General features: G+C 42.6%; 2 protein-coding genes across 2 annotated transcripts in view; one reads left to right on the top strand and one right to left on the bottom strand.

Moving 5' to 3' along the window:
* The window catches only part of col4a3 (collagen, type IV, alpha 3), a 33,058-nt gene extending 31,830 nt beyond the window's left edge, over window positions 1-1,228 (bottom strand). Inside the window, 1 exon segment of the mRNA XM_065960747.1 lies at window positions 959-1,228. Coding sequence (XP_065816819.1) covers window positions 959-1,048 — 90 coding nt within the window. The 5' untranslated portion in view covers window positions 1,049-1,228.
* A 1,545-nt stretch (window positions 1,229-2,773) lies between these two features.
* Window positions 2,774-16,452, top strand: part of col4a4 (collagen, type IV, alpha 4) — a 41,504-nt gene continuing 27,825 nt past the window's right edge. The window contains exons 1-4 of the mRNA XM_065959916.1: window positions 2,774-2,881; window positions 5,087-5,235; window positions 6,946-6,988; window positions 16,300-16,371. Coding sequence (XP_065815988.1) covers window positions 5,189-5,235; window positions 6,946-6,988; window positions 16,300-16,371 — 162 coding nt within the window. The 5' untranslated portion in view covers window positions 2,774-2,881; window positions 5,087-5,188. The remainder of the gene's footprint in view (window positions 2,882-5,086; window positions 5,236-6,945; window positions 6,989-16,299; window positions 16,372-16,452) is intronic.

Here is a 16,452-nt window from a genome sequence, read left to right as displayed (position 1 = left end):
GCAGGTTGTGGCTGCCTCAGCTCCACCTCTTTGCATGAGCATTGACAAGAGTCGCATTTATGTTTGCCGCCATGTTTTTTGAGCTGTAAAAACATTATAGCAGACCGATATCGACACATGTTTATCACATGCAGTGTGATGGTACAGACAGCGCCCTCTGCTGGTGACAGAGAACTGCTAGTGTAAAACAATAAAGGTCAAATGAAATGATGTTTGACTGGTGAATAATTCGAGTAATATCGGCAACTATCAGAGATGAATTGGCCGATAACGATAGTCACTGGCTATGCTGATATTGGCCGATATTATCGGTTGGTCGATTAATCTGTCGGGCTCTAAAATGTACGAAAAATACAGTTTGTGACGCTTCACCTGTCTCCCCCTCTCACTGGCTAAAGCAGGTATTCCTTCAGAGGCAGCCCAATCCAAACCCCGGTGTGTAGCCAACTCGGAAAAGACCAAAACTTATTAAATTTAGAAAAGTTACCAGCAGGATACGACCCAGAATTCATAGCTGCATGAAAGTGATTGAATCAAAACGAAAAAACTGTAATGATGAAAATATAACTTCTTGTACTTTTAATAATAATATAATGATGTAAAGGTGTAACGCTGTCACTGCACATGACAAGAGACACACACACACCTGTCTGTCCCTCTGTTGCCATGGTGACCAACAGACTGTGAGGCAGCAGGTAAATCTAGCCAATCAAAGTTATCGATCAGCTCACGCGCAGGATTGTAATAAAAAATATGAAAATGTTAAATTGTAGAAATACAATCAACAGACTGACATGTTGTGACGTTTCACATACAAACAAACAAACAAACAAACAAACAAACAAACAAATAAACAAATAAAGTTGTCAAGTCCTTTGGTTCTCCCTCACCTGTACCCCTCACCTGTTCGTTCACCTGTCCTCTGATATTGAGCCACCTGTGGGGTGTGTTCACTCACCCTCTCGGCGTGTCCCGGAGCGGCGGAGCAGCACACCAGCAGAACCAGCAGCGACACGATCCTCCGTCTCGGGCCGCCCGGAGCCTCCATTCAGGCGGACACAGAGCTGCAGAGTCCCCCGCTGATCACACGGACTCGCAGACTGACCCCAGCGCGGATCGGCTCGGCTCGGCTCGGGGATCCTCTCGCCTGTTCGGCTTAGTTCGGCTCAGTTCGGTTCGGCTCAGTCCAGAGGGGGGTCCGTGCATCTGGTTGTGTCGGGGTCACGGCAACCTGCTGCGGGATGGAGAGAGAGAGAGAGAGAGAGAGAGAGAGAGAGAGAGAGAGAGAGTGAGAGAGAGCGAGAGACCGGAGGAGTCAAACCCGCGTCATCCCGCGCGAGACTTCCGTTTTAACTCTTCAAAATAAAAGCTAACCACTTTACATGTCTTTAGCTGATAAAAACGAGGTAATGGGCTTGTTACTGTAACCTTTTTTTTAAATCAAGTCATTTCATGCTATAACTTAACAATATAAAGACAATAAAGGACATGTTAGCTCACTGTATTTAAATCCTGCTGCCTGGTGAGGAGGGCCAATAATTCACCTCTGTTAAACTTTTGTAAACTCTTAATAAATCTTTTTTCATTTAAGCATTTGACTCACAACAACACCTTTCTCAACATTTGATCATGATTTACGTATCTGTGACGAGGTTATCACATTTCTTCATACTTAAACACTTTCCAATACAGAAGCCCAAAGCAGACAAACATCCATACATTTTATTTTTCTACATTTTCTTGTGATATCACGTCAAATTTGGTTGTGTCCTCCAGATCTCATAAAGTTGATCTTTTAACCTCAGGATAACAACATTGGCATGAAAACCAATGTCCCTCAAACAAAAGAGATGCTAATTGACGTTTGAAGAAATCCACCTGTTGCAGCACCAACGTTTATTAACGGCACAGCTGTAGCGACACTAGGTCAGTGTTTAAATACTCTGCTTCCATCTTTGATGACAAACTGACCTTTGAAGTGAACACTGACACCATCTTCAAAAAAGGCCAATCAAAAATGTAATAATTTAATAAAAAAATAAACTATATAATACATCCATCTTTAATTGAGTCCAGTTTAACTTCAGTGATGATCTGTTGGTTTGGTAACCGCAGCATTGTTTACAGAAACAGGCGGGAAGTTGAACTTTGCAGAATGATTGTTGGCGTCGACTCGACTTGAATGGTCCCGGCCTGGCCATGGAAGACCCTCAGTGGTGAGTTTGTTACCGTTCCTTTGAGCAGTTTGACCTCACTTTGGGATCCCGAACTATTTCTTGTTTCTGGGCTTAAGTTGACGCACGTCAAGCAGCTCCCGCTAACCGGCTCTTGGCTCGAAGCGGAACTTGAACTCCTTTTTTTAATAGATTCATTTTTTTTTTATTAATAATGATGTGTGTTTGAAGATATACGTGGTCTCTTTAAGTTTATTTGGTTAATTTAAACTTTAATTTTGATCTTTTTATTTTTACTCTTGCTTGTCTTTTGATTTTATATTTTTGTTACTTTCTCTTTTGTTATTTTTATTATTTTTTTTATTTTATTATACTTTCTGTGAATAATGTTTCAATCAATCGATCTGAAGAAAATCTTTATCTCTATAGTAGAAAAACATTTTTAATCTTAAGAAACTTTATCTGATCAAGCATTTCTAAATATCATCGTCTCTTCTTTCAGCCGCAATAAGCCGCTTTTATTTTGTATTTCACGCACATACACCGGAAGTACTGCAGCAGGTGCTGCCGGTGATTGACAGTTTGAGAGTTGCGTGTGCAGCGGAGCGCTGCGGGTTCAGTTTAGCGACTAAAGTCTCCAGTTTTCTGTCTGTTTGTCTCTGACATGAAGAGCGCGTGAAGCTCAGGACTGACCGCGAGACCTTCAGGTAAGACAACCTGTGTGTGTGTGTGTGTGTGTGTGTGTGTGTGTGTGTGTGTGTGTGTGCGTGTGTGTGTGTGTGTGTGTGTGTGTGTGTGTGTGTGTTTAATGTGTGTGTGTTTAATGTGTGTGTGTTTATGTGTCACCTGTTTGCCTGCGGGGGAGCTGCGTGAATGAGCCTCCGCAGCTCCTCCATCTGATCAATCAGCTCTTAATTAACTCTTAATGAGATGTTAATGAGCTGCTGACGTCATCAGGTGAATGATCGTTAATGAGCGGATGATGATGATGAAGATGAAGAAGAGGACAAACAAGTTGAGTGTGGTCCTGCAGCTTCTCTCTCTGCAGACCTCAAACTCTCTGACTTCAGTTTAACATTTCAAAGCTTCAGTTCAGCGTCAGAGACAAAAACGTGTCCTGACATCGTTTTTAAATTAACGTCTTTATTAGGACAGAAGTGAACTGAGCTCCTTCTGTTCAGTGACATCAGTCCTGAAAGTGCTGTAGACATGACTTGAATCAGAAAGGTCGTCATGCAGCTTGGTGAGCTTTAAAGCAGCTGATTGTAACTTTGATTTAGTATAAAACATGACATGAGAGCGTGTGTAATCTGAGCTGTGAGATGCACAAAGCAGGAAATACTCCAGGGAAGAAAGACATGAAACTTTACTCAACCTGAGGCTAGTTGTTGGTCTTAAAACACAAACCCTACAGTCGGGTAAAGAGGTGAGACATATTAAATCATAGAGAAGTCATTGGGGGAAAGTATTGGTCATAGATGTGATGTTGTGTTTGGTCCTGCAGTGAGTCGATGTGCAGAGCTCCTCCTCTGTTTGTTTTTTACCTGCTGAGGGAGGAAAGGTGTTCACACTGAGTCACATCACGTGCAAAACATCCAAGTTCACTGAGTGCGTCTTCATGATGTTGAAAAACAGATTCATTGTGTCAGTGCAACTAAAACTGGACTTTCTAAAAAAAGACGTAAATCAGAAACTGAAATCGTACTAAAACAAAAAACTCAAACACACCGAGATAATGCGGTTGGAGATTTACTCTCAACCTCTGGTGCTGAAAATTGAAGAAGATAGCTGAAGTGTAAAATCCTGCAGTTCCTGGAGTGTCCACTAGAGGCTGGCTGCAGAAGCACAGGAAGTCACATACACACCCATTCTAAAAAGCCTGTTTTTACAGCAGAGATGAACATGTTTACAGCCTGGTTCAAAAAACCAAATAGGTGTGATTAGCTCATGTCTGGATGGACACACACTGTACGGGGGGTGAATGTTTTGATGACTCATCAGTTTTGATTTGATGAAGGATAAGAGTTATTCACAATAAGGCGTGTAGCTGACCTGATTGACAGGTGGGCGCGGTGTAACGGTTTGTCAGGAGGTTTAAAACCCGCCTCAGCTCCAGCTCTCAGCCTGTCGTTAAGGTTGACTGAAAGTTAGACTGAGACAGCATTTCCAGCATGGAGACCGCCATCGATGGGACTCCAGCGCCCCCTGCAGGGACAGACGGGGGACGTCACTCAGGGTTCAAAACATTCATATTTACAGTCTGTGTTTCCACTTCAATCAGTCCCAACTTGGACTAGACATTCTGAGAATGCTCCAAAGTGTACGAGCAGTCATGTGCTCCTCGGGAGGTGCCGTTTCCGAGTCGGGAAGTCGTTCTCCCGACCTCAGTGTTTCACGTTTTTTTTTACCATTAAGAAAACCATTTTTTTTTAAGCCAGGTTGATGAAGAATATGACGTCAAGTCTGCACGTCCGAGTTTCCGAGTTTGTGAGCCATGAGAGTTCAAGTGCATTTTCAACACCATCCATGGCGCTCTCAGCTTGACTTGACGACTACATGACCTCTTGACCTCAGTAAATGAAGACAGTAATGTTGTGGTGAAAGCTACGGGGGGGGGGGGGGGGGGGGGTGAGGGGGGAGGGGTGATTCAGGAGAGCCAGACTGACATGAGGGAGACTCGTCTCTCTGCAGACAGCAGAACTCTGATTTGGTGGAGAGACACGGGGTCAATACAAACCTGCAACTCTCCAAGCTGGCTCGCAAATATTAGTGTGTAGCAGGAACGTCTGAAGAAAACAAAGATGGACTGTCCTCTGATTTCTGAGCAACAAAGATAAAAAAACATGTGACCGACTCTAACGAAGACAAGTGGAAACAGAACCTGATGATTTTTTGTCTTCTTGTCCCTGCAGGACCACCGCCAGCGCCAGAGCGTCCTCATTGGCTGACAACCAACTGGTGGCGGAGTCAGAGCAACTGGGCTGCAAAGTGGGCGGGACGTCCTCTGAGCAGAGATGCTGCTGACTTCCTGCTCCGCCCCCTGCAGCTACACCGTGCTCTGGTAAATAAAGTATTTCTGTAAACATGAATCAAAAGAGACTTTAATGTGGAATCAAAGCACATTAATCAAATACTCTTTAAAGAGTTTAAAGTTTAATCAGCTGCATGTCGATAACGTTTCAAAGTACTCATCTTCTGTAATAGAGCGCCACAGGAATTCAATTCAATTCAATTTATTTGTAGAGCGTCAACTCATAACGGAATGAGTCCTAAAACCCGGAAGTGAGTTAGCATTTGAGCGCCATGGGGTCTAACGTCTAAAAGTCAACGGGGATGTTGAATGGGTTTGTGGTTAGACTCCTGAAATAAGGTCTGTGGTTAACACAAGCTGAAGAGATGTTGGCATTTTGTTAAACCACATAAACCATATGGTCTATAAACTATACATGTATATGTTCAGGGTTATTATTCCTGCAGCTCGTACCAAACTTAGAACATTCTATGATTAAACTGATGCGTTCACACAGACTCTGATCAGTTTATAGTTTATGATCAACAGTGTAGAGAAGATTCATTCATTTGATAGTGATGACGAGCTGATGTGCAGCATGTGATGAGCTGTTACAATGAGACAGCGTCCATCAAAGAGTAAAGTCTGCAGTGTTCACACGTGATCAGAGGGAGTTTGTGCGTCTTCTTCCTCCACTTCTGTTCATAACAACATGCCTTTAGAAAAAAAAGTTTCTTTAAAGTCGTTAAACAAACTAAAACCCAGAGTGTCTATGATGGGTCAGACATCTTTGATTATGTTGGAAACACCTCGATGTGGACATTCTCCGCCCTTCAGGAAGTTGTATCACTCAGCAGGAAGTGACACACTACTAGAGAGAAAGACTGAGGGTGCGTTCGAATTGTCCCTCCTATCTCCTTTCACTATCCACTTTCCCTTAACCCCGGGGAAAACGTCATGAGGTCAAGGAAAGGTGTTAGAATTCATAAAGGACTTTGGGAAAGGCGATCTCGTTGCTCTGACAATCCGACCACATTTCCACTAGGCCACGTCATTAAATGTGACGGGCCGGCGGAGGTTAATGACGTGGGTCTGCCGTGTTGAAACTCCAATTCTGAAAATGGACTACAAAAAGATCATCTAAACTTTCCCCTGTGCTTCTTACCGGTGAAATAATCCTGATCACCACGAGGTTGGGATTGAAATAAAAGAAATATAGACTACCAGACTACAAGTAAGAAAAGTGAAACCATCAGCTTCCTGTCCAATCAGAAATCAACATCAACATCAATATGATTGGATGAAATTAATTGTTACATTAATGCAAAATATAACCTACACATAATGTTTTAAACATACAAATGTACAGCAGCACAAAACATTCTTAAGTGAATGAAATATGTTGAATAAAACATCCTCTGATAGAAATGTCTCTTATCTTTTATCTCTTCACGATCATCGTTAATGTTCCTGAACGGTCGGATGGGCGACTTGCTTTAAATGTTGCGGCCGCAAGGAATTGTGGGGCATCATATCTCATCTCCTTTGGTAAAGGATGGTCCAGTGTATCCTAAAGGAGGTTATAAAGGAAGCATTGACCCACCTTTCCTTAAATTTTAGAGAATTCTAACGGCTCTTATCATGGCCGCCACTTAAATGCTTCTGGGGTTAAAGGTGAAGTGGATAGTGAAAGGAGACAGGAGGGACAATTCGAACGCACCCTGAATGTACACTTCCTCACCCGTGTGCTTCCTCCTCCAGGTGCCTCCTGATGATCCTCACAGCTCCTCCAGCTGCTCTCGGGGTGAGTCCATCTCTCTCTCTTATTTCAGAGAGAGAGATTGTTTGTCTTGTTGTTTGTTGTTGTGATGTTTGCTGTGATGTTTGTTGTTGTGATGTTTGCTGTTGTGATGTTTGTTGTGATGTTTGTTGCTATGATGTTTGTTGTTGTGATGTTTGCTGTTGTGATGTGATGTTTGCTGTTGTGATGTTTGCTGTTGTGATGTTTGCTGTTGTGATGTTTGTTGTGATGTTTGTTGTGATGTTTGCTGTTGTGATGTTTGCTGTTGTGATGTTTGTTGTGATGTTTGTTGCTATGATGTTTGTTGTTGTGATGTTTGCTGTTGTGATGTTTGTTGTGATGTTTGTTGTTGTGATGTTTGTTGTGATGTTTGTTGTTGTGATGTTTGCTGTGATGTTTGTTGTTGTGATGTTTGCTGTTGTGATGTTTGTTGTGATGTTTGTTGCTGTGATGTTTGCTGTTGTGATGTTTGTTGTGATGTTTGTTGTTGTGTTGTTTTGATGTTGTTTGTTGTTGTGATGCTCATGATGTTTGTTGTGATGTTTGTTGTTGTGATGTTTGTTTTGAAGTTTGTTGTTGTGATGTTTGCTGTTGTGATGTTTGTTGTGATGTTTGTTGTTGTGATGTTTGCTGTGATGTTTGTTGTTGTGATGTTTGCTGTTGTGATGTTTGTTGTGATGTTTGTTGCTGTGATGTTTGTTGTTGTGATGTTTGCTGTTGTGATGTTTGTTGTGATGTTTGTTGTTGTGTTGTTTTGATGTTGTTTGTTGTTGTGATGCTCATGATGTTTGTTGTGATGTTTGTTGTTGTGATGTTTGTTTTGAAGTTTGTTGTTGTGATGTTTGTTTTGATGTTTGTTGTTGTGATGTTTGTTGTATTGTTTGTTGTGGTGATGTTTGTTGTTGTGGTGTTTGTTGTTGTGATGTTTGTTGTATTATTTGTTGTGGTGGTGATGTTTGTTGTTGTGCTGTTTGTTGTTGTGATGTTTGTTGTATTGTTTGTTGTGGTGATGTTTGTTGTTGTGCTGTTTGTTGTTGTGATGTTTGTTGTTGTGATGTTTGTTGTTGTGTTGTTTGTTGTGGTGATGTTTGTTGTTGTGATCTTTGTTGTTGTGATCTTTGTTGTGATGTTTGTTGTTGTGATGTTTGTTGTGTTTGTCACTGTGAGTAGTTCCAGTGATGCAGTGTGTGGCCATATTGGAAGAAGGAAAGTCCCGCCCATTGAATTTCATTCTCTGACGCGACAGACCGGTCTCATTTGACAAAAACGATAGAACTTCTAACCCAAACCCCCCCAACGTTTGGTTTTACTGTTTTGCAAATCATCACAAACTTTTTTCGTAATTCATACTTTACACAACGTCCCAACTTTCTTTGAATTTGGGGTTCAGAAAACATTTTCACTGTTGGAAGCATCTCTGCTTTTTTTGTTGTCTGAGTTGTGATCTCACTCAGATTTTATCGTGTGCAGGAAAACAGCTGAACAATATGAGACCAAATAGAGTCTCTGAAGCCATCAGCACACCTGCACATGTTCAGTGTTGTTTCTCAACCTCCAGCTTCAATGACAGCTTCTCCAGCTGTTTGGTTGGACTATAATTGATGACAAGAGAACCTCTGAAGGTTTATACTTCCATCAAATCTCCGCCATTGTGAGCTCTACATTCTTGTGCGTTGGTGTGTCTGTTGGCAGTGTGATTTCTGCATTATATCACCAATTTCTGGTTCCACCACATTCTCTTGCTTGTTTGTTTACAGGAATCCATGGCAACATGGCAACAAAGCATAATAAGATGGAGCAAATAAATATTGAGCAGCAGTTTATCAAACTGCAATTATTGTGGAGAAGAAAAGAGCGGAGACATCGTAGGAGACATATGAACCCGTGCTGAATCAGTTGAGGCAGAGGACGGGGAATGTTTGGTGCTCGTTCGGCCATTGAGAGACACAGGCGAGGAAATGATCTGACAGTAATGTGAAAGACGGCCACTAAAAGTTGACTTTGCAGCTTGCAGCTTTTGATAAAGTAATCTTATTGATGACTGCGTGCTTCCACACTGAAGTTCTTTAAAGCATGACTGTGTTTGTCCTCTTCTGTATTTATCTCTAAAACTTTGTGTATGTCTTCAAACTCTGACCAATATCCCTCACTTGTCTGTGATTTCAAATATCACTCCTTCTCTATCCAGCAGAAACATTCCTCAGGAATGAAATTAGGTTTTTCCACTTGTGGGTTTTTAAGCTTTTTCAGGACTCTGAGCAGGAGATTAATTTCCCATAAATCTGGATGTTGTGACTCGACTTAAAAGTTATTAAAAGAATGTGACATTGGGTCAGCTACTTTCAGGTTTTTACTTTTGCTCAGGCTAAGAACTCAAAGTGTTGGATTCATGTTAGAATCAGGGTTTCCCTGGGGGAAGTAATTTGGATGATGCTAAATATCTGAGGTCGGGGCCTGGCGCGTATTGTTACCTCCTTTTTGTGGCACCCTTCCAAGAGGCAACCACCGGTGGTGAAAAATTAAGCCAATTAAATGTGGAAATGCAAAATACTGCAGTTCTTCGAGTGTCCACTTGAGGTTGGCTCCAAGAGACCCAGAAGACATATACACACCCCATATTAAAATGTCCGTTTTGACAGCAGAAATTAACATGGCTGCAACCTGTTTTGTTTTGATTCTTTAGTGTCTTTATGGGCACAAACTGTACAGGCGGGGAATTTCTGTATATCTCACCCGTTTTTATGTTATGAAGGATACAAGTCATGCACAATTAGGGGTGTGAAAGACTCGACTGCAAGCTGCTGTGTTGTATCAGTTTGTAAGAAAAGGCCCGCCTCAGCTCCACCTTGTTGCCTGTAGTTAGGGTCCGAGCTGTATTGACCATTTACATATCAGCAGGCTTTGGTGTGTGACTCCCATTGACGGTACTCCAATGATGATTTATTCATCTTTATAAACAGACATCTGCAAAGCTAACAATCTGTTATAGTTCAAACATTTGAACTAGAGCCACAAATCTGCTGCGTGTGGCGAAAGCCAATCAGTGTTTAGATTCCACGACCACCTGAAATGCATCAGAAGTGATCAAACAGACCTCCATTCAGTAAACGTTCTCAAACTTGTTTTCTTATCCTCTTGAGGACAGACTTGAGAGTTTGACTTTTGACTTTTTACAAATCTACATCATAATGTTGTTATTTTAGTCCCCTAAATTTTAAGTAAATTGTTTGAATAAGTTTCTTTTTCGGGCCCATCAGTGTCAGAGTGAAGCTGCAGTATAAGTTATACTCTACTGTTGAACGGCACTATTCTGGGATGTTTTGAACAAAGAATTGATGGTGTTTCCATTACAGACAAAAACGCAGCACAGAAAAGGAAGTCTTGCCTGGAAATCATTTAATGCTAACTTCTGGCTTCACTGGAATTACGGAGAAATAAACAGCCGTTCCCAGAGCCATATATCGTCCATCAGACAATGATAGACGATGATTGGTGAAGGGTTACAGGATTGCAATGTTCCCTATTTGTCAGAGGGTTTGTGACTTGTCAGGTTCAGGTGTTTGCTGGACTCAGTTGGGATGTACCTGGGGCTGCAGATCACCTGTGTTTTGCTAATTTGGTGTCCCTCAGGGCTCCGACCTAAGTCCCCCTTTATTTTATGATTTATCTGGAAGTCAAAAGTGAGAGACTGTGATGGAGGGACGATGGAGGACAGATGGAGGGATGATGAACAGATGATGTGGAAGTGACCTTGCGGAGGTGTGGAAGCCTTTCTCCCCATCCGGTTGAGGTTGTCAGGTTCATATGGTCTGTGAACGGCAGCGGTATCTGCCAATCAGCTGCTTTGCTTTCTGTTCGGCCAATCAGTAGTTGAGTGATGATGGACTCTGGCTGGAGGATTAAAAGAAGTTATGGGAGCTGGAGTGAGGATGTAAGTGTAGGAGTGATGGAGGTTGCAGGAGGATGGTGTGAGTGCAAACGGGTACAGCAGATAGAGCGCTGATGGCGGATAAATGGCCGACTGATGGAGGGAGGATGGTGAGATTACAGACTTTCAGAACAAAGTCGTGACAGCAGATAGAGCGATAGCCACATTCCTGCCGCTGATAGCCACGCCTGACTGGTAACCTGGTTTACACAACGCTGCAGGAATGTGGCTGCTACACAAACACTGCTGCATGCTGGGAAACTCTCCGTCTGGGGCCCACAGAGAAATAAAAACAATCTCAGTACATCAACGGGGACACTCGGGGTGGGACACATGAAGCGGGACTGTCAGTGCTGGCACCTCTGTAAGAGTGGTACCCACTGTTTAATCTGACGTTCCCTAACAGCATCTTCAGCTCAAACACCTCTTCATCCACAACAAGCATCATGTTCCAGATGAATTTATGTGAACTAATGTATTTTACTAACAATAGCTACTTTATTGAAGCAGATAGGTCTTTGTCACTTTTGACAAAGTGATCCAAGAACTCATCCCATTTTCCAGGGGTTATTCCGGGCTTTGGATCACTGGTTTTTGAATTACCTCGGTAGATTGTTTGTGCAGGTTGCACACTGCAATGTAATCTTTGGGGACAAACAGGCCTGTTCAAAGTGGTCCACTAAAAGTTCAGATTGTAGAAGTGCCTGACAACATTACAGAAAGAATCCCTACAAAGAAGACTAAAAGAAGACTGTTTAATGGAGAGTAATGTGACTTTCTGTACTTTAAACAGTCGTTACATCACTCTCTTGAAAGTCACCAAACTCCATTAAAAAACAATAGTAATTCTGCCTCACAAAACACAGGAGTTGCAGGTTAAACGCAGCCTAGATCAGCTGTTTTTAATATTATGGTTTGACTTGTTTTTTGTAATGGTAACCATACCCCTCTTGACCAATTATTGTCACATTTTTAGGAATAGGTTATTTTTATTTTTGCTGGAAACAGCTGTAACATCACTCAAAGACACAAGACTCCATTAATAAAAACATTATTAAACTAGCAGAAAACGGGAGTTGCTGGTCTACCGCTGCCTCAAACTTTGAGTTTTTCTCTATACCTTGGACACCGACAACAATTTGAAATGCCTGTTTTTAGGAATGTGGTGTGTTTGTAGAGAATGCTGTAACAGTTGTTTCTAGTTTCAGAAAATCATCATCCTCTGTAACCAAAAGGTCTCTCTCTGTCGGGATCCTTTCTGTAAAGTTGTCACACACTTAGAATAACAACCTGAGCCTGTCAGGGACAAGAACAACAACTTTGAGTGGACGCACTTTGATCAGGCACCAAAGACTTATGTGATAGAAGTTACAGCTTGGTTAAAGAAATCTACAGTAGAAATTTCAAAATCATCTTTCAAGTACTATTGCTATTTAGATCCCAAAGTATTTTAAAAGAGCGATGAGGTATGAAAAACGGTTAATTACGACCTTTGCACAAAACTTAAACCTAGGGGCTGCGGGTAGCCTAGCGGTTATGAAGCATGCCCCATGTACAGAGGCCTTGTCCTGATCTCAGCGGCCGTGGGTTGAAATCCGACCTCGGCCCTTTGATGCATGTCATGCACGCTCTCTCCTCCCAACATTTCCTGTCTCTCTTCAGCCGTGCTATATAATAAAGGCAAAAATATATAGATATGTAAATATTTTTTTTAAAATCAACCTCTGAAAATTAGGTTAGCGATGTAACGGTTTGTCAGGAGGTTTAAAACCTGCCTCAGCTCCAGCTCTCAGCCTGTCGTTAGGTTGACTGAAAGTTAGACTGAGACAGCATTTCCAGCATGGAGACCGCCATCGATGGGACTCCAATGGCTCCTCCAGAACCAGATGGGTGACGTTACTGGTGACTTTGTCCACTATTATTTACAGTCTACGGTCAGCACCTCCATATAGCTGGGATTGAAGGATCCTTCTTTTATAAGAAGGTGTTTAACTGTGAGATTGGCAGAATAATGAGCCTCTTTCCAACGAATGATGAATACTCGACCATTTAGGGTCACCACTAGTTATATTATACATGAACATATAAGAACACGAGCTGTGCGCACACATGAAAACGTGTCTGGCCTCAGCTGCAGCGTTTTGTATTGAAGTGAGTTTAAAGCTCTCATGGTTTGATTCCTATCTGATGAACAGAAGCTGCTGCACATCTGTGCTCATTCAGACTATTCAAAGAGTGTGTAGGTCAGAAAAAATGGAGCAAAATTGTCACTGACGTTATCTGATAAACACACATACACACACACTGGTAGTCAACTGTCTGAGAATCTCAAAGATGCTTGTCTGTCTGTTCAGACAGTGTCTTTACATTCCTCACTGTCTGAACACCATAAAAAACAAAACGGACTCTGCAGGGGAAAATTCACCAGGAAACAAGGAACTCACCCTGCTGCAGTCTGAACATCCATCCATCCATTCATACACTCGGGTCAGGTTCATGATGACAGCAGTCTTAGCAGGGTAGCTCTTTTACCCCAGCTTAATTTCTACCATCTCCCTAATCTCCTTCAGATTGTGTTCATGAAGATCCCATACTTTATCGGCTCCTTAAATCCTGATGAGGCGTCCAAAATTGTTAATCCAAACGCTATGAAAAAAAAGAACAAGCATTTAAAAGTTCTGTTCTTGTCTCCTCTCGTAGACTAGCTTGAAAAGGCTTGTTTTGTCCTCTTACAAATCTCTATCATGACTAATCTTTATAAACTGCTGATCGCAAAACAATCTCAACTAAACCGGTTTATTTTGGGATTAAACCGTTGAAGTCTGCAAGATATCAGCTCAGCTGTGATGGTTAGTGGTGGAACTGTCACGTAGTGGAGATCCAAAGTGGAAACAGAACGCTGGTAGTTGGTCTCCATCAGAATCACCCTGGCACATTAAACTAGGACCTGGTACTGATCCTAAACTGAGACCTGGTACTGATCCTAGCCAACAGGTGATCAAACTGGGACCTGGTACTGATGCTAAACTGGGACCTGGTACTGATCCTAAACTTGGACCTGGTACTGATCCTAGCCAATACGTGATCAAACTGGGACCTGGTACTGATCCTAGCAAACAGGTCATCAAACTGGGACCTGGTACTGATCCTAGCCAACAGGTGATCAAACTGGGACCTGGTACTGATCCTAGCCAACAGGTCATCAAACTGGGTCCTGGTACTGATCCTAGCCAACAGGTCATCAAACTGGGACCTGGTACTGATCCTAGCTAACAGGTCATCAAACTGGGACCTGGTCCTGGTCCTAGCCAACAGGTCATCAAACTGGGACCTGGTACTGATCCTAGTTAACAGGTCATCAAACTGGGACCTGGTACTGATCCTAGCCAACAGGTCATCAAACTGGGACCTGGTACTGATCCTAGCTAACAGGTCATCAAACTGGGACCTGGTCCTGATCCTAGCCAACAGGTCATCAAACTGGGACCTGGTCCTGGTCCTAGCCAACAGGTCATCAAACTGGGACCTGGTCCGTCTGAAGTAGCTGGAAGCAGCAGGAAAGGTGATCCAGTTCTTGAGTCCACAGTTCATGGAGAAGGAGGGAGATTAACCCTGCTCTGGTGATGTTGTGTTTAACCAACACAAATTAAACCCAAACAATCCAACAGCCAAAGTGCACCAAACGCCAAATGAAAATCACTTTGTTTTCTGTCCGTCTAAACTTCTGTACTCTTAATCTATTTTAATAAGCCAAGAGTCAATACGGATGAGCGTTGTTGCACCGTTTGTTCCCTTCATGCTAAAGAAATACATATGGAATGATCATTTTCATAAATCCAGGATGCACTGGCTCATGTAAACACTTAAAGGTTCTGTCAAATAAAACGACGGCGGTCCATGAATGGCTGAACACACTGCAGGGCGTGGGTGCACTTGTATAATATCATTTTGCAGATGTAGGCAGTAGCAGCTCTGTAAAATGCAGAAGTCAATCTCACAATAGCAACTGGCACAGACGAAACATACTTTTAGTGAGTTATTCATGTTGAGATATCTGATCAAGGTGAGGGTGATGTCGTTTTTCTTCCAGAAAAGGTTCCACAGGACTGGGGAGATACAAATCAGGAAAGAGATGACTGATAAGACAACCCAATCAGCAAGCACCAATCTGTGTCTGCATCATAAAAATCAACTCATTATATTCATAAACTGAGCAAGATGCTGTTTTAGAGAGAATACACAGTGGTTTTGACATTGCCTTAGTGATTAATAGTGACGGACCCAGAATCCCAAAGTTACCCCCATAAGATATAAGTCTACAGGCCATGTATACCTGATGGTGAACTCCAATAACCCCCAATGAGATTCAGAGCCTCTCACTGTTGACTAAAGTTGGTCTTCCTTGGCCCTTCTTGCAGGAGCAAAAGCGTGGGTACAATTTGTACATGACATATGATGGATGGCTGCATTGCATGATGTAGAAATCCAGGAGTGTTGGGGGGCTGTATCTGACAAAAACAACTCAGAATAAGCCACAAAGTCAGTAAAGTTTCAGTCATGTTCTCTATGGTGTTCTCTCTAGTGCTGATTCCTAACCCACATTTCCTGTAAACTGAGAAATGCTTCATGATGACGTAAAGCCAATGCCTGTGTTGTATTACAAAAAGATAAGGTTAGCGCGTGAGGCTAGGCCAGCGGGGGACTGGAGAGGGGGCGGGGCAGCTGACTGTTATTCCTTTTGACTGAGCTGTGGTTTGAGTGAAACTTGAGGAAGCAGTCAGGGGCTGAACCAATCAGCTCGGTGTCTTAGAAATAAGCAACTGCTTATGCAGGGAACTACCTCTGTTCACTGCCTCACCTGGGACCGCTTAAATGTAGGCAACTGCCACCACCCCTAACCCTAAGTCTTACCTAAGGAACTATGGCACTACCTCTGGGCAATAGCTGTGGATGGTGGCTTGTGGTTTTATCATGAACCGAACCTCAACCTGAACCCCATCCCTTAAACTTATCCAGACCCCTTACCCCGTTGGAAGAGCCAGCCATTAAGTCCCCAGCACACATGTATTGCCAGTATTGAATAACCATAGATCAAACCCCCAAATCCCGCCTCATCCCCAACTCTAGCCCCCTCCCTCAACTGGTAAGTTCATTAAACTCTACTTCTAGAAACGGTGTCATGATGAGGTCTCACTGATGTCAAGTTGTTATCATAAGGATGTGGTGTTGTATGTCAAATGAAAGACCTCCTCTAATGGATCAATATAGATATGACTTAAACTCATGTCATGTGTTTTTGCTACGTCATCGTGTTGAACGCCATGTGGATGGTACGATGTCATAACGAGTTCTTGTTTTGACATTTATTTGCTCTTTTGGTTTCCAGGGTGACGAGATGGAACCTTGCGCTGGTCTGGACTGCTCAACCTGTCAGTGTTTCCCAGCCAAAGGAGCGAGGGTGAGACTCCGCCGACTCAAAATACAGCAGCCAATCGGAGCCTGTCCTGCACCATGACATCATCACAGATGCAGACAGTTT

The sequence above is a fragment of the Labrus bergylta genome, chromosome 11, assembly GCF_963930695.1.
Source record: "Labrus bergylta chromosome 11, fLabBer1.1, whole genome shotgun sequence".
Lineage (NCBI taxonomy): Eukaryota > Metazoa > Chordata > Actinopteri > Labriformes > Labridae > Labrus > Labrus bergylta.
Note: the sequence above shows the minus strand (reverse complement) of the source record. Positions and strands in the feature narration are given on the sequence as shown.